General features: G+C 39.6%; 1 protein-coding gene across 12 annotated transcripts in view; it reads right to left on the bottom strand.

The window, feature by feature from the left end:
• LOC137103731 (transcription factor 4-like) overlaps positions 1-23,710 on the bottom strand; it is a 198,727-nt gene that overhangs the window by 20,765 nt on the left and 154,252 nt on the right. For all 12 annotated transcript variants that reach the window (XM_067484341.1, XM_067484337.1, XM_067484338.1 and 9 more), the window contains 7 exons: positions 13,630-13,735; positions 12,348-12,496; positions 10,553-10,700; positions 6,755-6,825; positions 6,450-6,528; positions 3,467-3,546; positions 2,401-2,610 (listed from right to left, as the gene is read on the bottom strand). In XM_067484341.1, the coding sequence (XP_067340442.1) occupies positions 2,401-2,610; positions 3,467-3,546; positions 6,450-6,528; positions 6,755-6,825; positions 10,553-10,700; positions 12,348-12,496; positions 13,630-13,735 (843 nt within the window). The remainder of the gene's footprint in view (positions 1-2,400; positions 2,611-3,466; positions 3,547-6,449; positions 6,529-6,754; positions 6,826-10,552; positions 10,701-12,347; positions 12,497-13,629; positions 13,736-23,710) is intronic.

Genomic DNA, 23,710 nt, shown 5'->3' on the forward strand with positions numbered 1-23,710 from the left:
AAGCAATGCATCGACAGGAAGATTAAAACAAAAGTGACGAAAAATATGTAATAGAGCAAATACAAAACACATAATAAATAGTGTGCCAATGGTGGAAAATGTGTGAGTGAGAGAGCATAGAAAAAAAAAACAGAGATCATATGAAGTAGTCACATCTCCAGGGGTGTAAATTCTAGATGTGGTAAAACAAACAAGATGTGAGAAGTAAAAAAAAAAGAAAGGAAGAAAGAAGAACAAAAGTGAAGGGATTAGAGGAAAGCGTCAAAAAGAGAGCGAAGGAAAAGAAAAACAACAAAATAGGGTAGAAATAAGTTGGCAAAGAGGGACCAGAATGTAAAAAAAAAAATTGGGACAAATTGGGAAAAAATTTGAGGAAAAACAAGGAGTAAATGCAGTGAAGGAGAAGTGGTGGCGGATACTGGTAAGACAGGAAGAAAGAAAGAAAGAAAGAAAGAAAGAAAAAGAAATACACAAACACGATGACTTCACTTTAACTTAACATTAGTTATTCTTCTCTCTTCTCTCTCTTTTCCACAAATGTATTTTTTCTTTTTTTTACTCAGGAATAGAAACACCTGCATTTAGTGACTGGTTATTTACTAGTGACAAAATCTTGGTGGGCGGTCGTGGTGGATGTGTGGGTGACAAAACACAGGACTTTGAGACAAGAGAAACCAGTTTGTCCCCCGATTGACTGTATTTTAACCCAAACCGCTATCTTTCATGAACTCTAACTTCTCAATATTGTGTCTAATCCAAACCTTAAGTGTATGATTTGTGCTAAAACAGCTGCTTTGTCCCCACAGATGAGCTGAGGCTCATGGGTATTGTTGTACGCGCTGTTTGTGAATCTGAGCTAAAGGAAATTATTAATTTCTCATCAACAGAGCTGGAAAAAAAAATACAACAAATGGTAAGAACTAAAACCTACAGTATGACTACATTTAGTGGTTTTCTGCTGAGCTACAGTTCGGAGCTCTTTCAATAAAAAAAAAAAAAAAAAACCTGGGAATGTACAAAAATACTTCTGGTGAGCTGTCAGGTTTGAGTGACATTAACCAGCCTTTTGCATTCGATCAAGACATTTAGAAGGTAGTTTGTATGTGTGTAGTTAGAGAACTTCTGTGAGACTTACAGTAATGAGTCTGTTTTTCTATTAGCTAATAATCCATGGCCTAAATAAACACACACACACACAAACACACACACACACACACACACACACAGGGCACCTAATGACAACACAGGGAGCAATTTATGAGCTTGTGTGTGCGCGTGTTTTTAAAATAGGTAAACGGTGTTTTTCAGCACACATCCTTCACTACACTTTATTCTCTTTGTCCACTGTAAACATAGAGAAACAAGTCATAACTGTATATGGAATCATTTCAGGATTAAACTGAAAAGTAGTCTGTGAAAACATTAACTTTAATAAGAAGTAAACCTTAAATGTTTACTTGGGCTAAACCTCACATCACTTCAAGCCAAATTTGTCTCTGTGGACATCCAAAGAGCAGAAAGAGAGTTTAAAACATCCTCCAAATGGAGCTGAGAAGTAGTTCGCAAGAACTTACATTAAACTTTAAGTATTTTCTTTACCACAAACTTAAAATTACATTATAAATCCCAACACACAGTTATCTACTTTCCCCTTATTTCACTTTTTACAACTCCATTTACGAAGTGTTATATACTTTCTAAATATGTTTTCAAAGCTTAAGATTTTCTTTAACAAAAAAAAAACTGATTGATTAAACCAAAAAGGAGTTTTCCTTCTTGAGGAAAGTCTAGAATGCTAAAATATTTTAGGAAAGGGGACAGGTTATATCTTTCCTTTAGCTATAAAATGAAGGAGCTAAAGCAGTGGCTGGGGCTAAGGTTTTCTTCAGGGAGGTGTCGCCCAGCTTGAGCAAGGTGCACATTGGCTTGGGTTTGAATCAGTATGAGCGTCCGGTGTGTTTGAGTGCAGGTGAATATGCGCAAATGTACAGCACCAATAAATAAAGCATGTCTGACTGAACATGTTCAGTCATCTGAAAGTGTTTATTCTGGTTTTCTAACGGCCTCTCTTACTCACCTTCCTACATCCCCTTATGTCACACAGCTGTTTGCGTTTTTATGTTTATTGCTTCAATTTGACCAAAACCGCAAAAGCTTTAAATATGAAAACATGACTGCTGTCTTACTTCAACCTTGTTTTCTTTTGCTCTTGTCTGCCCACCTCATAGTGCTAAATGATATGTTTTAGTTGGCTAACATACAGTGGCCCTTTTAAATTGACTGTAAGATAATTCAGCCTTATACCTCTGACTATTTATATGAGTTTTTAGCCTCTTCTTCTCTTTTCATCTGGCAACAGCTCATCACACCACAATATCAATCCAATGGTTATGGTCTTACCATGAGGGAGTGTCTGTTGCCTGACAGTAGTCCTGTTCCGTACCCGCTGCCCAGGGCCCCCATCGCGCCGTTGTGCGTATGTGCGGCTCCGATGAGACTGTGCATGTCTCCGTGACCACTGGTCATACCCGTCGATGGCCCCACAGCGTGGCTCCGCAGTACATGGATGGCATCGTCTAAACGCTCTAGACGGTCCTCGATACGACTTTGCTGCAGTAAGAAGGGACAGAAAAAAGAAATGAGAAACCTGCATCTGTCAACTGAAACAGCCCTGACTCCTAAAACCGATGAAAGAGATGAAAATAAAAAGCCATCCAATTGAGTATCCTAGCACCTGTAATCCATCAGATGTAGACACATTCGAAACATTCTATATACTTTGAGTAGGATGAGTTATATTCAATATTTTCCCTATTGTCACCAAATCTCATAAACATAACAAATTGATCCCACTTACGTTTGTGGATCCAAAGCCTTGTTGACCTAATTAATGTGTGTTGTAAATCTCTACTGTTGTCTAAAAAACATTAAAATAATCAAAAACAAATGTAGGCTCTGAATAACATAAGCAATTCAAAAACACTGAACGAAAAAAAAACCTCCCTGTTAAGTCAGATTGCTTTATATTGGTAGCTAACAGAAATCTGGCCATCTGGTCAGAGCCATGGAGTTTATATGGTGATGGAGGAATACCTGGTAAACGTGACATACCAATACTTTTAAGCATAATGAGTAGATAAATAAAATTTAGATTTTGCTCCTTATGAAGGTCTATAAAAAAATGTCAATGCAATGTTATTTTCCCGGTACAGTGCTTCCCATTTCTCCCCAGATCTCTACCACAGGTGTTTTATCTAGAAGTACAAACTGCTTTTTACTTCAAATACATATTTGAGTTTTTGCCCATAAATAAACATAATATTGGAATTTCTGAGGTTTCAGCCAGGCACAAGCAATCCAATCTGAAAGTTTCTGTGAACTGAGCGTCATTGTTATATATTTCGTGTTCTACATGTTTTTGACATGTACAAAATGCAATAGTTGGTGTGTGTGTGTGTTTGCATACCAGGGAGTGCAGAGGAGCTTCGTAGTTTGGCGATGATGCTCCCTGTCCACCATTCCTCGTCCAGACAGCTGAACTGGCAGCTAGGAGAGGGGACACAAGTAGACATGAGACAAATCTTGAGACGAGGAGATGTTTAGTTCAAACTGATGGCTTTCCTCTACATATATGTTCAGTGATGGACTGTCCAGGTATATCCAGGTCGTGACCTGCCTCTCACTCTGTGCATGCTGGGATATGCTCCAGCCTCTTGTAGCTCTGCACGGAATAAGCAGGTTCACAAAAAGGACGGACTCCTGTGTGTGGATTACAGCCAAAAGCTTTCATGTCGAAAAAAGAAAGCACTTGATGCACAACACCAAACACCGCACAAAACGTCTTTACACACGAGGAGTCTCTCATCATATCCACTTGTGGTACTCAGAAATAATAGATACAGAGATGAGTAGGAAAAGACAAAAACAAACGAACCCATATCTCAGAGCAGAAATGCTAATATCAGGCTTTTGTCTTTGAAAAGGTACAAGTGCTTGATTAGCATTGGTCCTCTGCTGAATAAACAAGCTTTGTGTCTCTGTTCTTTTCTGCTTTTGTGTTTGCCGTTGCTCTGAAGGGTTGTATCCGAATTGACAGGTCTCATTAGCTGGTACACAGACGAGAGACAGCGGCTTGCATGAATTTACTAATAATTTTTGCATCAACAGAAATCACAAAGACGATGTAAGGGCCCAGTCACACCAGAAAATGGTACAGTACAATTCTGCTGCATGTCCTCATGGAGTATGTGAAAACTACTGTCAGGGAACTACTGCTCTAGGAACTGAACTGAATTTGAAGAAAGTATGTTTAAATTCTTGTTTGAGCAGATCTTCAATCCACATAAGCTGGTAGCAAATGTTCTATTGCTAATGCAAGCTAACGCTAATGATGCTTATTAGTTAGAGCATCTTTCCAGATGATACTGCATCTTATAGATTTAGCACAAATGAAGACTTTGGAAACAGCTAATGAAGAAACAACGTTGGCTGAATCAAATTCCAATCAACAAATGATAACATGACAGCTGGATTTAAAAGTTGTATGCGACTGTGGCACAGGAGGTAGAGCGGTCATCCACCAATCCCCCACCAGTTGTTGGTTTGATCCCCAGCTCCTCTGGTCACTTGTCCTTGAGCAAGACACTGAACCCCAACTTAGTTGCTCCTGGTGAGCGTTGGCCAGCTGCATAGCAGCTCCCCATTGGTGTGTGAGAGTGTGTGTGATTGTGAGTGTGAATGGGTGAATGAGAAGCAGTGTAAAACACTTTGATTATCAATAGTAAGTGCAGAACATTTACCATTTAAACCAAGTTAACACTGATGAAAACCTGGTGTTGTAGATAGAACATAAAGATCAGTGGCCAAGATCAATTCCTCATCGTAAAAGTACTTGGAAACATACAAAACTTTAAAAATCATTCTTCCTTTTGCACCTCATTGCACCGTTGTTTCCTCTCCTACCTGTACGTTCCCTGTTTTTACTTACACCTACATTATTTTGTAACAGCTCTTTTCTTATTTTCTTCTTCGTTCATTCCTGTTCCCTTCTTCTTCTCCCTTCTTTCCTGGTCTCTGCCTTCACCCCTGATTTCTCCCTTGTAACTCTCATTTCATCTCATTAACTCATGTTTCTCTTTTTTATTGTCTCCCCATTTTGTCTCGCAGCCTTTTCTCTCCTCTTTCCTTTATTCATATTACATGCTCATTTCCATATGCTAATTAATGAATAATCACCTGGGTACATTCATGTGCAAATACAAATATATGTATTAAATGGCAGGGTAAATTATTCTGAGTCCAACACTGTAAAACACCCTCGCAGAATTAGCCTTGGATATCAATTTGCATGTAGTTTGCTCTAATAGGCTTCATTTCTAATTTGTAAAAAGTGGAGTAAATCTGACACAATGATAAACACCAATTATGGTTTAGCAGGCAATATCCCAGGCAGCTATAATGACGACGGCGAGGATGAGGAAGAGGGGAGGGAGCTTGTGTGCACAGAGCTTGTAGGTTTGTGAACGATTTGTCAAAGTGGTGCTCGTAATTAAAGCTATCAGTCACAAGGCGCAGCAGAGAAATATCAAACGGTGTGTGTCGTAGCGACAATTAGATACAAATTCAACACAACTATTATTAGGAAAAATCATTTTTCACTTTAAGGAGCGAGGAGAGTTTACAACATCAGCCGAGGGGAGAAGTAATTGGTGGAAATACAAGGATGGGAAGGAGGGGTTCGGAGAGGAGCAACTGTTCATGTGCTTCTGTGGTTTTGTTTTACGCCTTGTCATCACACTTCTGATAACATTACAGTAATATCTCAATTATTCAATGTGTGCAACATGGAACTATGTGTTTTTTAAGTTTCAAGTCCTTTTAAAACAGTTCAAGTGAAGTAATTTTAAAACACTTACATTTACATTTTACATTTAGTCATTTAGCGGACGCTTTTATCCAAAGCGACTTACAAGTGAGATACAAGGCAGCAAGAATCTAAGTCAAGGAGAAAACATCATAACAAAAAGAAACAAAAACACTTTTTAAAATAAATAGATTTAAGTGCATAGGAAGATGCGGAAGAGTTCATGTTATTTTATAAAACTAACATTGTCATTTAAAACAATATTAATAAACATACTCAAGTCATTTACAACCAGTTCAATATCTAAAATATTTCTTAATTGGTTTAAGTGAAACTTCAAGTTATTTGAAACAATTTGAAACCAGTTCAGATCAATTCACAAGTAACTGGATTAAGTAAAATCTGAAGTACTCTGAAACCAGTTAAGTCTTCATTTTTACATGTTTTTGATTTATGGAAAGTTACACACCAACTTTACCACTGCCTCTTGCCTTTTTTTTTTTAAAATTTTGGTTCGATGTTGGCTTCGCACTGACGTAGCTAGTGTGGTGACTGTGAATTGTCATGTGTAGTGTCATGTGCTTACCTGTGAGAGAAGGCGGTGAGCCGACTGGGGTGGAGGGATTGGACGAGAAGCTGTTGTTCGTGTGGTCTGGGGAGTAAATCTGAAGGGGAAAAAAGGAAAGAAAGGTTAAATAGCTTAAAGACAACATTCAGACAAATTATGTAAACTTGACTTAAATTTAAAAAAGGCTTGAATAAAATGCTGAACCATAAAATAATCTGTAATGAATCAGGGAGCAAAGAGGTTGCTAACATCCGTACTGGGTGTGTATGTGTGTGTGTGTGTGTGTGTGTGTGTGTGTGTGTGTGTGTGTGTGCTGTACTTACTGATGCAAGTGCTTTCCCTAAGGCATCTCCTGTCTGAGAGCTGCTAGCTGCTCCACTCTGTGATCGGTTAGCTGTTACACACACACACACACACGCACACACACGCACACACACACACGCACAAACACACACACACACAGGGTAAAAAGAGTGAAAAAAGAGTATATAAGGATATGGTTAACTACCTTTTCTATCTAAGGGTACCAGAAGAGTCCACCAATCGACAAACACACTGCCAACATCCATTTAAAGTGAAAACACCTTCAGTTTCGAAGCTGCAGAGTGTTTATATGCACAAGAGCTTAGAGTAAGATCACTCCAGGGTTGTTTTGCATGTTACGAATACATTACCAATTTAAAATACTGATTACTCTACTACATGCATTTGACAAACAACAGGCCTAAAAATCAACAGCAACTAGCAAAATAACAGCCTAAAACAAGGGGTAACCACAAATGGTTTTACAAGCAGGGCCACACTCTGCACCACCACCACGTATTGAATGTACTGTGTTATTATTACTTATAATTAGTCTATTGAAAATAGCCCAGAGAAACATGCAAGTAAAAGTCAGCAAAAGAAGCAACAGCGACTCCCTGGGAACAGGTATAAGTATAACAGTAACAACAATAAGCAACCTCAAAACCAAACCAAGCTGCTAAAATAAAACTCCAGATGTGCCAAAAAATCAACCCGTTTTCCTGCCTACTGAAGTTCACTCTACGTCTTCCTGTTGGTTCAAACTTGCAGAATGGTCTCTGCTCGTGCTGCTCTCTGCAGAATGATCACAGCTAATAACAACTAGTCTTTTATTTCAGTTGTTTTTGGTTGCTCACCTATTGGCCACTTGCTAATACACAAGATCAGCAAAGTCCAGCTACATCCTACATCCTACCCAACAGCACAATTAAGAGGCAGAAATCCCATGATGTCAGTGATGTCAGTAATTGAGTAAAACCATTTTCAAAATCTACATATGGCGCTTATAGGATAATGTCTGACAGTGCCGTGTCTATTGTCATTTATCCACCAATCCTTTTTATACTTTACTTGTTTGTACTTTCTCTGCAGTAGGTGCAAAAACAAACAGAAGAAGAGGAAATTTCCAGTGTCATTGTTAGAAAAACAAAGAACATTTTCCTGTTGCTAATTGGATATGCAGTTACCTCAAATGACCTACTTCTACTATGGACTCCTGTCAGATGCTTGTATGAAGATTCATCTTAATTGTGGAGCAGTTTATGGACAGTAGTGCAGGGATATAAAATCCTTTCTTGGAGTCCACTGTTACCTCAAAGTTGAGCTCCAACAAGGCCATTTCTGTATGTTCACCAAAGTTGAACTTCATGTATAAGGTCTGTGGAAATGTACTTTGGCTCCATATGTTTATCCACTAATCATGGCAATTCCATTAGCGATTTTCTCTGAAATGTATTTCCTAATGGGTTCACTGCATCCTTACTGAAATAATGTGACAAAAATAGGAAACAGAATTCGACCGAAAACAACACACACTGTTTTTTCGCATTTTATCCAACAGTGTGTGTGTGTGTGTGCATGCACGCGCAAATGCTGGACTTAAATACACCTAAATCTGTTTCACACACTTGAAAAGCACTGAGGCCAAAAAGGAAGGAAGTGACCTCACTGAACCAGATGAGCGCCCACACACACACACACACACACACACACACACACACACACACACACACACACACACACACACACACACACACACACACACACACACACACACACACAAATACAAACTGAGACAGAGAGACTCTGACATGCTTACAGCTCATCTCTCCTGATAGTGGATCCCAGATGGAAAGTTTACGCTCGCACACACAAGTTAGACATGCGCACACGCATACTGCGCAGCAAAAACACATCCTTTCATGGCAAATGAATCCATTACATAGATTGGCAGAACTGGACTTCTTTAAGCTGTTAGAGAGAGTAGCATATGTTTCGGGGTTAAAGCCTCACATCTTACTCACGCCACACCAATGGCATAGTAACCCAACCAAGGGATTATTGTTGTACACACATACACACACCAAATCTGATCCTGACTTGATGCATAATTTAGAACATATGCAGGAGTCTTTTTCATAAATGAGAGCTTATAAGGGAAGAGAACATTCAGAAGATGAAATTGATTTTTATATTTTTTCCCCTCTTCAAAGAGAAAACATCTCATTCTTTCTTTCTTATTTTAATATGCTCTAGAAAATCTTTGACTCAATTTAAATATCCAGATGCAGTTAAATTGCTGCCAATTGCATTGTTGAGGCATCAAGAGCACAAACAAAAGCCCTGTTTTAGTGTGCATACTGATTTTTTGAACAAACTGACTGACATAACAGTAGCGAGGGCATGATCCCTCAACAGCTTCCCACCCTGTTGTCTTCATGTGAAGATTTGATCAAGCTCTCTAAAGTGTGGCTCTACTCTTTTGTTGTCTATGTATTCCAGGGAAATGATGGTATATGCATTTTAGTGAATTAAGCCATCACATTTTTTGTTTCTGCACAAACAACAGTGGCTGTGGTTTGTAATTCACTCATTCACAGTGGACTATGATGTTGGAGTATAAATTCATCTAAAGGGCCAAAGAAATAGATGGAGGCTTACTTATGCTGCATGGACATTTACATTCTGTTTTTCCTTTGTGAGCACTGGTCAGCATAAACCTATAGTGAACCACAGCTGTCGGTTTCTGTCGAGGGCCACTTGTTTATTAGAACAAAATCAGACTGAGGCTGAAAAATGGCTGTAAACACTACATTTGTGTTCATGTGTGTGCACATATGTTTATACTTAAGCTACAGCATCATGCTTTTTTATTATGGTTCCTCTTGTGTTTACACATCTGCTTGTGTGTTTGTGTGTGTGTGTGTGTGTGTGTGTGTGTCTGTCTGTCTGTGTGTGTGATATCTTTAAGGAATGTTGGAGATGTCTTCCCATGAAAACAAACTTTCAATCTGTTTCTTATTGCTGTTGTATTTGTTCTATGGGGCTCGAAGCAAGGGGTCCATATGGCATGCTGTTTGTGTGTCAGTGATGTCAAGTTCGAGCCAAAATGCAGCAAGTGTTCTGCTCAGTTTGGTTATGTTCCGTTCTTTGATTGCCTGACTTTTCCTCTGACCGTTTAAGTTTACTAATCACTGCAGGAATAGAGCTCAATGCGGAGGTAAATGCAGTTGTTGCTCAGTTGGAAAGGCAGTTGTCCGTGGACCACAGGGTTCGATCCCCAGTCCTGGCTATGTGTCGAAGTGTCCTTGGGCAAGACACCGAACCCCAAGTTGCTCCAGGTGGGTCAGGGAGCACCTTGCATTGCAGCCACTGCCATCAGTGTGAGTGTGTGAACGGGTGAATGAGAAGCAACATTATAAAGCGCTTTGGATAAAAGCGCTATATGAGTGGCTATTCAAATGAAAAGGTGATCTGGCGAAGACTGTTTTCTGTCTGGGAAGGATGGCGATGATGACTCCAAGTAGCCAGTACATTAACACACAACCTCGCATTAGAAATCCCAGCAGCTCTTTCAGTTATATTTAACAGTGCTTTTAGATGAATGGTAACGTCCGCATGTTAAGTGCTCACAATGCTAACATGCTAATGCTATGCAGATGATGTCAGCATTGGAAAGTTACTAACAACTTTTCCTTAAGTACTGTACAAATTGAAAAGTGGACGTGATGCTTGCTGTGCATGGAAAGTTCAGATATCACCACTTATTAGAATTCGCCCTGAGAGGGACGGGAATGTCTATGTAGTTGATGTCTTACCCATAATGCTATCTGTGCCATTGGTAGAGGCGGTACAAGAGGCAGTGCTGTAGTGATTGGCGCCGCCCCCACTCCCTCCACCTCTGTGAAAGCTGGACATGGGAGGAAGGCTGGAGCTGATATCTGCAGACGAGTGTGAAGGGTAGCTCTGCAGAGATATGCACGGCATGAGATCAAACTTTTAATAAGAAAATGACAAAGTGCTGCAAAACAGGAAAGATGGCAAAAGAACAGAGCATAGATAAAAAGCAGTGATGATAAACATAAAGCCTCTTCATGGAATAATTATACAGAGCTCATATTAGTGTGAAAGAATTAACATCTAATGACCTGTGACAGATTTACTGCATCACAGTTGTGTAGGATTTATAAATGTGCAAACGTGCGCCAGTAAGCACACAGGCAGTGAACCAAACTACAGCCAACTGAAGATAATTGGAAAAATACATCTTATAACAGATGTTTGTTACTTAGAAATCTATGACTTTACCAGGATTTTGTCCACTGTAATTATACTTTGTAGTATTTTTATTTGTAATTTAACAGTTGTGATGAAGCGTATTCCTGAATGTGAGCTGAACGTATGTAGGTGTCTCCTGTCTTGGTCTGCTCTGTTAATTTCATAAAGCTGTCCATAGGCTCTCACATGATTTCTTTGGAGCCGTCCAATGTTTCTGATAGTCCTGCTCCTGTTAGTCCATAAACACACCTTCATTTTGGGTTAACATGACCACAACATTTGTAGTTGTGCTTACACTAAGCCCCCTGGATCAAACTAGACAGTGAAGCAATTTTAGCATAGTGGCCATTGAGAGTATTGGTATTATTATTATCCGAATTTGATCCATTTGGTCCAATATCATTTGGAAAGTTTAGAAGAGCTGTAGGATTATTTTATTTTATCCCCATTTCTCTTTGGGGAGCTGAGAGGCTTGACTGGAGGAGGTCACTAGTGTGCATGCGTTATGGGCCCACAAATACAGAAGCTGGAGGATCTTCTGGGTACTTTTAAAGGCTGGAATCTAAAAGAATGAGAATTGTTTTGTATTGCGCTATGTTTGATTTCAGCATTCAGCTCTCATAATACACCCACGGTTCACTGACCTGCTCAGACCCACCCATCACAAAAAATGGACTCGTTGGGCCCTAAAACAGCGGTGGGAAACCCATAACCTTCGAAGACTGTAGCTCTGCTTGTTTTTGAACAGTTCATGCTGTAGCCACTGCTCTTCCAACGTCTGATTGACAGAACAGACCAGTGGAGAGTTGGAAAACAAGCAGGGCTGCGGTCCTCAAGGAGCATGATGGGTTCTCCACCCCTGTATTCTCCAGACGGACGCTAAAACAAATTGTTTTACACACAGGAGAAGAAGAAGTACTCAATAAAGCCCCATTAAAATAAAACTAGGCTGTTTTTGTAAAATATCCCAAACATCTTTGGTAAAGCCCCAGAGTAAAAATCGAATCCCACAATTATGCATATTATAGCTGTGTGTATATAGTATATTAATATCACTAATTACTATAGTATGAGCTTGGATTTGGATTAGGCTGGTTTACGTTCTTGGTTGGAAAAAAAAACTACTATCTACCCCTTAAACAAATACCTCTTTGTGTTCACTTTGTCCAGCAAGAACTTAGCTTTTAGTTCATTAATAGTTGTAAGGTGTGTTTTCAGAAGAATACGATACACACATGCAATGCTAACAGAAATTAAAAAAAGAAATAATCCTTATTTACACAACCTGAACAAAACCCAGTTATTGTATAAGCTGTGATTGACAGCTGTGCTCACCAATCTGTCATGTGGGTGAATCCCGCAGTAGGAGGAGCTCTGGGCAGGGCCGTGGGCTGCGTTCCCTCCCCCCAGCATGCTGCCATGGTAACCCTGTTGGGTCATAGTGCTACTACTGCTGCTCCAGGGATCGCCACTGTGATGACCATCTGATGGAGACACACACACATGCGAACACACACACACACATATAAAGGTAGAGAATGTCACGCGTGATGTGCTATAAACTGGCTTCAGATCAGTTTTGGGCTGCTGGTCAAGGCTTATGAGTAAAAACAAACCTTCCTGTGACTCAGTACGTCTACATGCAGTTTAGTAGTCTGACCCACTTTGTGCAGTAACCTGATTTCAGAACACAGCCATGTAAATCGCACACCTGCTTCTTCAGGTTTAAGAATAACCCAGTTAGCAGAGATTTGTGGTGGAGAAACCTGATTTCTTCTTGTCTGTAATGTTCTCTTGGAAGTGTGTGTATTTACATAAAAGACGGCCAAGTGAGAGGGAAAAAGAAAGTGTCTGGAAGAAAATGTTAAATGACATAAACTGGAAAAATCCATTTTTTTCCGAATAAAACAAAAAGAAAATTCAGCGCATGCCTAAAGAAATGACTTGTTAAACTGGCTGGCAGGTTTCCGTGATATCAAGTGTCATTGCTGAAGGTACATTAAACTGCAGGCAACCATAGGAACAATTCCTCTGCTCAAATTAATATACTGGATAAGAAAAAAACAGATTCAACAAAGGTAACGGCAAACATGTTAACATTACAGGCCTGGAGTTGTGAACATATAGTAATTATAGCATGATGAAACAATATGAAGTGGGCTGATGTGTGGAAATAATGGACTCAGACCTCAATCTGTCAGGAAACCTCCTTCATTGCTTTCAGTGGTTTTACTTTAAAAACACAAGCCTGAAACGTTTGTGCAAGACAGAGCATAAGGAGAAGTCAGTGCAGTGTAAGAGTGGGAACACATTCACATAAATTTGGACATCCACTAATATAACGGGAATAAGCCATGTCTGGTGCCCAGGCAGGGTTATCTGTTAGTGTAAAGAGCTGCACAGTTAGCATTCCAATACCTGTTCATATAGGATCATTATCACTCAACCTGTAGCTGATTTTAGTCTGAAAACATCTATCAGCTCAGGGAGCTTCAGCTCAAATCGTCTGTGAGTCTGCATCCACAAAGAGCTCAATGAACCATTAATGAGAGGTTTGATGAAGGACAGACTGAGTGTGTGTGTGTGTGTGTGTGTGTGTGTGTGTGTGTGTGAGTACCTGGCATAAAGAAAGAGCTTGGGAAGCCAGCGCTTGGAGGTTTGGAGGAGGGATAACCCGGTGAGTCCCTGTTGTAGTCTGCTGTACTGGCAGATGGGGCGTACACCTGCGGCACAGACAGAGAAATAAAATACGTCAATCAGCAGCGTACACACTGATTAAAATAGAACTTGTTGACATCCAAAACTCAAAGCTAAAACCTTTTATTCTCTCATTTTCATTTTCCAGTTTCTTTACAGCAGGATTCAGATTCAAATAGACTCAAAATAGACATGATTCTCCGCTTTTAAGTTTTTAACTGGAAAAACAATAGAGCTTCTCTTCTCTGGTTATTACCTTTTACTATTCTACTATTTTATATATATTGTATACTATATAACATTTGGTAAAAGGAGCAAATTTGTAAACATTCTTCAAACTTGTTTTCAAAATTGACTTTATGTGTTGCTGTGTTCTGTAAAATCTTTCTCCAACTGCATAAACAGTGGCAGCCATGGTAAGGTTAGGCCCACCACTCCAATGCTTCATGGACTGTATTTCTGAATATATAGAGAATTGCATCAGTCCTCCTCTTACTCATTAGTTGGATGACTAAAAGAAGAAGCAGGCAGCGATTTTGTGAGTGACTCCTCTCAGAAGGGGAGCAGCAGTAATGCAGCGAACAAGCAGTTACTGTGCAAGACTGCAAGTACAACCAGCCGCCTGTCATCACTCAAAACAGGTGACGTTCTTCCTCAGCAACACAGCGGCTGCATGAGAACATGATGTCTGTGTTTGGTCATGCCTTCGACCGGGGGTCCCCACAGCATGCCTCTGTGTAAGTGTCTGTGGGTGCATAGCGTGCGAACAGTCAGCCATGACGCGAGCTCGCGCTGCATGACACAAACCCTGGAACAGCTGTTGAAAGCACTCTTGCTCTTCCTTCTTTTCGTCTCCCCCACTGACTCACATAAAAAAAGAGCACTCCACAGCTTCCCACTCTATCGCCTAAAAAAAACAACAATAAAAAAGAACCCGACATGGACTGCTTTGTTAACTTTTTTGCATACGAATGGAATACACATGTGGTACAGAATCTCATGATAAAACACAGAGAGAAGAAATAAAAGAAGAAGATGAAAAAATCACTTAAGGGTATCATAAAAAAAAAAAAAAAAATTCCATCTTACTTCCCACACTCCCTGAGAGAAATTATTAAAAACAGAAAACAGCCTAAAACAGTTTCTGTTAAGAACAAGAAAGAAAACAGACTTTTCCCTTAGATCTGTAAAATCTTTTTCTGAGGGCTTTACTTCTCTGGGAGAAAAAACTGGCTGGTTTATTGTTCTGTAAGGCTCCTCTTAAATGTCAAAAAACATCCACGTGAGCACGACTCCTTCTACTTGTAAGGCAGTTATAAAATTCAGCCATTTTATCACTTTGTGCCACACAGTAAATGTACTGCTATGTAAAAAATAGAGTAAAAGTTTTGTTCCAACATGGAGTTTTGTGTGGACTTTCTATCTGAAAAAAAAAAAAAAGGTATTTACGCCCACACAGCGATAAATGCCACACCAGTGAGGATGGTGGAGGAGCAGGGAACTGAGGGTACTGAGGTCAGGAAACAGACACAAAACACACATGCAGATACACCAACATCCAGACGTAAGGTGTTAACAGCAGCTAATCAGCTGGGAGAGATTCTCCCAATGTACCTTGCACAACTTTCAGGATCCAAAGTCCTCACAGTCTCTCTCGTTCACTTACACGCTCACTAACACACAGTTTCTGTAGATGTCATTAGAGCTAAACTAAAACTCCCTTAGACTTCCTCCTCCTCCTCCTCCTCTCTTTCCTTTACCCAAAGGCCTTTAGGTCAACACACACAGACACACACACACACACACACACACACACACGTTAATGTTGTTCCTGTAGACAATATTTAGATTTATATCTTATGTCGTTCAGGCATATTTTCCCATTGAATGTTGTTACACTGGTGAGGAAACACTGTGATTTGTGAGTAACTGTGTCCGTATGTGTCTGCATGTTTTGTGTGAGTGTTTTGTGTGTGTTTCAGACAGACAGGAACAGGTGCAGTGCGTTCAAGTCGGAAGAATGCAGGGAGACAAAATAACAACCTCATCTGTAAGACACTCCCCACCCCACCCACCCTCGACACACACACACACACACACACACACACACACACACACACACACACACAGACACACCAGTATTCCCACAGTTTGCCAGCAGACCTTGAGCTAATCACAGAGACCCTGGACTCATCTCACTGACGACTGGCAAACCACAATCCACCAAAGTATAATGGGAACCACAACAGAAACCAGTGGATGTCAATCAGGAAAGTTCATATGGGGATGTTTTCCATAACACGTATCAGTTGTTCCCACATGAACCTTTGCTCAAAACTTTGTCAAATAGTTACTTTGTGAGAGTAAGTGCTTTTACAGTGGGTTGCAGTAGATTTCTACTTAAAAGTACAACCAGGCCAACTGGTGTAGCCGATGATTTCTGTGCTGTGATACAACCACGCAAACCACACGTACAGTATGTGGCACAACACAGTACTAATAGAAAGCAGTATGATCAACAGTGTAAAATTACTATGTGGACCACAACATTTGTTCTGTTGGTGTATTAATGATGACTCCTGATGCTCATATAACCAAACCAAGGGAGAATTGGAAATCCATGGAACCAGTTCTGCACTGAATCCAATTGAACTAGTTATTTGTGTAGCTATATATACACATTAAGACCCTAATGGAGCCACGGTTGTATTATAACTAAAATTAATGAATTAAAAGTGGGCGATATAGACTTAATATTGTGAAATTATTTTAAAATATTTTACAATATTCTTTGCAGTAACCACAGTCTACAGCTCGGTGTTAAAGTTTGCATTCTCTTATTTTGAAAACAATAATGCAAAAACCCTTTTTTCATCCGAATAACACTTATTGTACATTCAGTAGAAATTAATTTAGCTCATTAAAAAAGAAGTGTCGTTTTGACTAATTTACTATGCCTTTTTTTAAACAGCCCTTGACCACAGTACACAAAAACCACAACAACAGCTATAGAATAAGCAACTACAATTTTTGTAATGATGTGGTGAACAATAAATTTAAATAATCCAATTTGTTATCACAATAGAACCCAAACAGGAATTAATCACACTGTTCCATTACGAAAAGACAACGGAGAGGTTCTGGAAACCACTGAAACCAGTTCTGTACAACAATTCCACAAAAAACCCCCAAAAACAATCCAGTTCCGTTTAACATGACAAAAACATAACATGGACCAGCAGAACCAGAAACCTGATCAAAGCCAGCAGAACCAATTTTCCTCATATACACTTTAGTAACAGAGTTGAACCCACTGCATTCTAATAGAAACCAATAGAATTTTCAGAACAGTAGAACCTCTTGATACGACTCCAGATTAAGTGTAACTACCTGCTGTGATGGATTGGGAGAATATTTAGGGAACGCAAAACGTCACTGATTTAATCAAAGCTTTGTTCCACATCCTCCAGCATCAGGATTAGAGAATAAAGACACATTCCACTGAAAATTGATTCCAACAGACACACACACACTCTCTCTCTCTTTCTGTCTCTCTCAGAGAACATCACACAGCTGTGCCACTCACTGACCTGAACCACAGGTAGAAAGACAAAAAAAACACACACTCATCTTAGATTTTAATTTTTTTTTAAATGGCTACAGTGATGATCAGAGTGAAATGAACTGTAGAGAGATATGTCAACGTGGCCTTAAAAAGAAAAAGAGAGGAGTAAAGAATCAAACTTTATTTTCTCTGCAGTGTTTGTTGACAGTGATGGAAATGCTGCTGGGCCCTAGAGGACTTCGTTAGAAAGAAAGAATGGAAAGACAATGGAAAAACAATAAATAGAGCAGAATGAAATGCAAAATGTTGGATGCAGATAAAAGACAGTAAACTGAAACAAAGGAGAGAAAAATGGAAAGAGAGTAAAGATGTGAAGAAAAGAAGAAAGAGGAGGCCTTTTTGTCTTTGTTTAGTGTTTGATGGTTCTTCTCCCAGTTATTGTCTCCAAATGTGGGGAGCATCTGTTCAACCTCTCTGCATCTCCTTTTTGGTCAGCTCCTCTGCTGATGGAAAGATGGAGAGCAGAATGTAAGGGACGAAGAAGTATATTTGAGAACGAGAATATTTAAGGTCTTTTCACAGAAACACGTTAAATGATATTACACCCGTCAATATCTCCAGCTTAATTATTGGTGTGTTGTCTATTTTAGTTTAGCATTTTAGCATTGTAACATCTGTTGATTAGCATCAAACACAAGCTGCAGCTGCAGCCAATGAGCATGTCCACAGTGTTTGTTACGAACAAAACTACTGGCCAGAAGGAGAATTCAGGTCAGCAGGAGTCACTCTTTTAAGACCTTGAATGTTTTAGGAAACAACTGTTGTGGGAATGCATCCACTGACTGCTGGTATTTTAAAACTAGCAGTATTAGTACTACAATACTAGTCCATCACATACTGTACTAATTGCTGTCTGAGTGCAAACAACCTTAACCACACAGGTAGTGGTATCTACACCAATCCAAACTTTAATCATAAAGCTGGCAGATCACAAAGAACTCTAATGGCTCATTTTAGAATTCTGCTTTTTTTTTTTTTTTTTAAATTAGACAATTTAGATACAGTAGGATAAGTTACAAAGAAGTTTTGCCCTTAAGGTTTCCAAAGGACAAACACACAGAGGCCAGTTAGGTGTTTGTCTTTTTAGATTAAGATTTTTAGATGAATGATGCAGCCAGAGCTACACCACTGTATTGTCAAGTAACTAATTAGTAGTTAGTATAACTAGTTCAGTCAGGCAAAATGACTGTTAACATGCTTATAATGCTCAGCCTTTACTGTAGTTACAATCACGCCCATAGGTATGTTTCAGTAAGGTACTGTCAACCTACCAGTAGGTTGTTATACATGTGCTAATTTAGATTATTATCATCAGTACTTCTGGTGACCATGGTAAATATGACAGGATCAACAGTGGCAGTCAGTGTTGTAACTTAACAGGTGTGTGGTTATGGTGGATGGGTATGTGATGAGATAAAGGAATTTGATCTGAAAAATGGTGTTTCATTTTTTTGATTCCACCTTTAGCCAGTATTTTTATATTATTTTAACCTAAACCGCAATCTTTCGCTGACCCTATTTTCATTCCTAAATGATAAAATGTTGTAACTCTCATGATAAAAAACCTACTGTGCCTAAAAGGAAGTAGACCAGGGATTTACTAAGCTATTGCTTTTGGAATGAGGAAAACAGAAAGTTTTCAGTTTAAAAAGTTGAGCAAAAACGCAAAACATCCTCTGCATTTACGGTGTGTAGTTCATAAAATGCTCCTCTCATCACCACCAGGTCCAATCCATGATATTTTTACACGTTTTTTACATGCTGCAACTGACCTTCCTCCACATTCGTAAGGCAGAGCAAGTGCCTGTGGAAAATAAAAACACATTTTGTGAAAGCTTTATACATCCACTACACTCATGATCCTTTCTTCAATAACTCTAAATATTGACTTGCAAGTTAATGATCAGGCGTTGGATCTCTGCTTGCTCCTCACATTTGGTGTAAATGCAACTCAATAAATAAAGTTCTACACACAAAAATCCTAAACCAGTCAGTACTTTGCTCCATAAAATACTTAAAATGTTCCTGTCTTGTTTTTTCTATTCTCCCTCTCTGCCTCCCGCTAACCATCTCCCTCTTGCTACACACACACACACACACACACACACACACAGAGTTTACCATGCTTCATTCAAAGCAGATGTGCTGGAATGTGAACACTCAAAGGAGCAGTCATGAAACCTCTTGACAGACACACACACACACTCACATACCCGCACCTGTGTGCACGCGCACACACACACACTAATACAGTCAGCTGCACCTGTGCCTGTCCAATTTTTTTTCTCTTTGTTTCATTCCTCTCTGTCCTCTGCCACTCTCATTTCTAACACACAGGTTTTTCTTTCATCTCGTCTTTATTCACCTTCACACACACACAGTTTAACACCACAGGCACGGGGAGTAGAAGACACATACAGAAAAAGTCTGCAGCTCAAAGACAATATAAACAATAATTAAGAAATAAGTGAAGTCATTTATCATGTCAAACATTCTCTGCAGCCAGGTTTTGCTTTTCTAGAGTATAATACACAAATGATTACTGACATCCATATATTCATTTACTTTTTCTCTCTCCTCTTCTTTCCACCTGTAAATGTTTCATCTCCGTTTACCACTCATGCCACTGCGCTCTGTACACCGTCCGGAGGCAAACGTGAGAAAGCGAATCAAACGTGCCGCAGTCGCATCAAACATATTTTGGGGGGGGGGGGTTGTCCTTTTTTTTGTAGATGTATTTTTATAGCAGAGATCTGAGCCGCGGCCTCGGAATCCTCTGAAGGTTAATTATGTTGCTGATCCAAAACACATGGAGGGAAAAACTGTGTGTGTGCGTGTCTGTGTGTGTGTGTGTGTGTGTGTGTGAGAGAGAGAGAGAGAGAGAGCGAGAGAAAGCGGAAGGAAATCCCACCCACCACCTCCGAGCCGGGCCCTTTATTCTACCAACCTGCAATTGCATTAATATGAACCAGATGTACACACACACACACACACACACACACACACACACACACACACACACACGTTTGAGTTTTGAGCTTGGCTGCTTAATTGACTCCATATGATGCACTATAGAGAGAGAGATATTAGGAAAGAAAAAGAAAGTGAATGAGCAAAAGGAAATAAGCAAGCAGCAGAGGGAGAAGCAGGCTATAACAAGAAAGTTGATAAAAAAGAGAATTTTTCCAAAGCTTAATGACAAAAATGTATATATCCAAAAAGACAAAAAAATAAAAATAAAACAGAAAGAACAGCACTGGCAGCAGTAAGTGTTTTTTTTTTTAGCAAGGCTCAACCTTCTGATCGATCAGAGCATGTGAAGGATTTCTGCTTTAATTGTGAGTTTTGCAGCTTTCTTTCATAATGTTACCTGAAGGGTTATGCAGAGAGCGGTGCAATGTTAACAGTGAAGCACAGTTTCAGTGCAGGGAGACAGAGGTTTAGCTCTGCAGGGGGGGAAAGATTTGGAGTTTCACGCTACCACTAGTTTAAGCTAAAGCAATAATTAAAACAGAGCTAGACAAAATAAAAGACTGGATGTTGAGATGAAAAGGAAAAGACAAATAAATAAAGAAAAATGAAAGAAGACGAAAAATGACAGAGGAAAAAAAAAAGACACAAAAAGTGAGACTTTTATTTTGAAAGCATTGCTACAAAGAAAAAAATAGCTAAAATAATTAAACAGGAAACACAGACACAAAGACATCAAAGTAGTGATAGACCCAGCAATGTTAGAAAGAGACACCCAGACAGACACACACACACACACATCTGCAAAAATACTTGTGTGTAATAGAAAAAATACAGAGCTTTCACACACTCACGGTGAGTTTCATGGACCGAAACACATTCTTCAAGTCACTTGTACCTGAACACACACACATGCAGGCACATATACACACACATACACTCCCTGTGGAGCTCAGGCTTCCTGTGGCTTGATTAGAGCCCCCTATGTGAAGACAAGTGGACTCAGTGTGTGTGTGTGTGTGTGTGTGTGTGTGCGTGTGTGTGCATATTAGCATGGTGCACCTGTGACTGAAGGGGGGTCGAGTTACTCAGACAGAAAACACTGGGGGGCGGACAAAGAGAGATAGACAGAGAGAGAAAGAGAGAATGTTCATCGTGTATGTGTGAACTTTTTTGAATTAAAAAAGTGTATGCTTGTGTGTGTGTGTGTGTGTGTGTGTGTGTGTGTGTGTGTGTGTGACTGGGAAATGTGTGTAACGGAGAACAGGGAATGGATACATTGGGCTGAGCATCTGTGAGTATGTGTGTATAGAAGAACACTTCCAAAGGGAAAAAGGTGATTCACGACTTCCCCTGTCTGTCTCTCTATCACACACACATACACACACACACACACACACACACACACACTGTTTATTGTGCGTGTATTTAGGTGTATTTAATGTTGTGGCTCATTGGTGTATTTACCTCTCTCCTCTCCTCAGGCAGCAGACTGTCTATCTATTATTTACTGCTATTCTCCATAAGCAGTAACCCAGTTAGCATCTCTGCTTTTCAGCTGCAGCCCCAAACTCTTCACCGCTTCTACACCACTGCGGCTGTGTATCACAGCTTTTTAATGATTTCTGACTTTCTACACTCAACTTGTTGATCTCCATCTGTGACTCTGAGTGAGTCAAACGGCTGAGTCATATTTAGATCCTTCAACATCAAAACCAACAGCAGGGGTTGTTAGGTTCTTACTCAGTTCAAGAAATGATGAAGGAAAAAAAGAAAGATAAGAAAGAAAGAGAGAACAATCAGGTGGAAAAGAAAGTAATAAAAAGGAGGAGATCAAAAGGCTTTTTACATGTACAAAAAAAGGAAGCTGAAATGCAAATTTTATGAATTAAAAAAATAATATCATAAAGTAAAGAAAAAAGCAAGGACAGAAAAGAAGCAGCAGTCCGTCTGGTTGTGTGGTGTGTTTACACTGCGGCCGGTAAATGAATTCAAGATGGCGTCTGGCCTCGCCAGGAGCCACAACATCAAAGAGTCAGACAGCCGGTGAAGTCACAGCATTTTAATTGACCACTAATTACATTGAATTACTTCTGAGATTGTGTGTGTGTGTGTGTGTGTGTGTGTGTGTGTGTGTGTGTGTGTGTGTGTGTGTGTGTGTGTATGTAAGTCTCTGAAACCTTGTCTATACGTATTTCAGATTGTGTAACTGTACAGCAGAAAAGTGGGAGTGTAACTGTACATGTAAAACTAAATCCATGAATTGGTCACAACAGAAAATTATTTTTCTGCAAATGTGAAATAACTTTTACTTATTTGAGTTTTCTTTTACTTAATCATCCATTTATTAGTGAAGTCGTATTTAGCCTTATTTCTCTTTCAGCTCTGATGTCATACTATGAACATAACTCTGCTCCCCACATGCTGGTTTCTCTGTTGACTTCTCATTATTAACTTCTCTGCTTGATTTCTTGTTTTTGGACGTACAGCATCAGAATGGTCTGGTTTGAGTGGTGCTTCTGCCTTTTTTTCAGTTAACACAGAAGCTGCGATGGTGGGCGTTTTTTGGGGCTTTGTGAATATGATGTTCCATTCTTCATGTTGTATTCTAAGCTCTGATTGCTCAACAATTTCTTGGTGACAAGAATGGGTGAAACCTCCTTTTGGCCTAACACCGGCCCATACTTGAGCCACTGAACAAATCAGACATGTGGATTCAGAGCTCTGTAACCAAGCTATTGCTAAATGACATAATGTTGTGAACATTCTTGATTCCATTTCTGGTCTTGGAGCCATTTCAGAACCAACAGCAGGATATTCTCACATTGACACATAGTTTGGAACCAATTAGTTATAACCTCAGCAGAGCAAATCCCAACGCATTCTTTGATACGACACGCTCACTTCTGGAATCAACAAAACATTTTAGAACAGGTTGACAGTCAGAACCTTTAAAAGAAAACCACTGCAACCTTACTATTTCTTGGAAAAATAGAAAAATAATGACAATAAAAGGGAGAAAGGTGATATTGATTCAGTCTATTTAGGATTTCCTTCACAGATAAAGAAGAAGATGCTTTGAATAAATTAATACACACAGCTCACACTGCAGCCCAGCTACATTATATACTATTTGTTTTTGTTTCAATGTTTCATGCAGACTGATGATTTGTGTCTCAAAAATGCATCAAACTAATCCAATCTGTACGTGTGTGTGAGTACATGTGAGTGTGTGCACGTTAGCACACACATGTCACGGCCTTTCACATCTCCTTTCCCAGGAAATTGAGTAGGCTCACATGCACACATGCACACACACCGTGGATGATTTCAGTGATGGGGGAATATAGTGGCTCATAGCAAACATAATGTGGCTTTATAATGTCCCCCCTGACACAGGAAATAG

This window comes from Channa argus, chromosome 18, assembly GCF_033026475.1.
Source record: "Channa argus isolate prfri chromosome 18, Channa argus male v1.0, whole genome shotgun sequence".
In the NCBI taxonomy this organism is placed as follows: domain Eukaryota; kingdom Metazoa; phylum Chordata; class Actinopteri; order Anabantiformes; family Channidae; genus Channa; species Channa argus.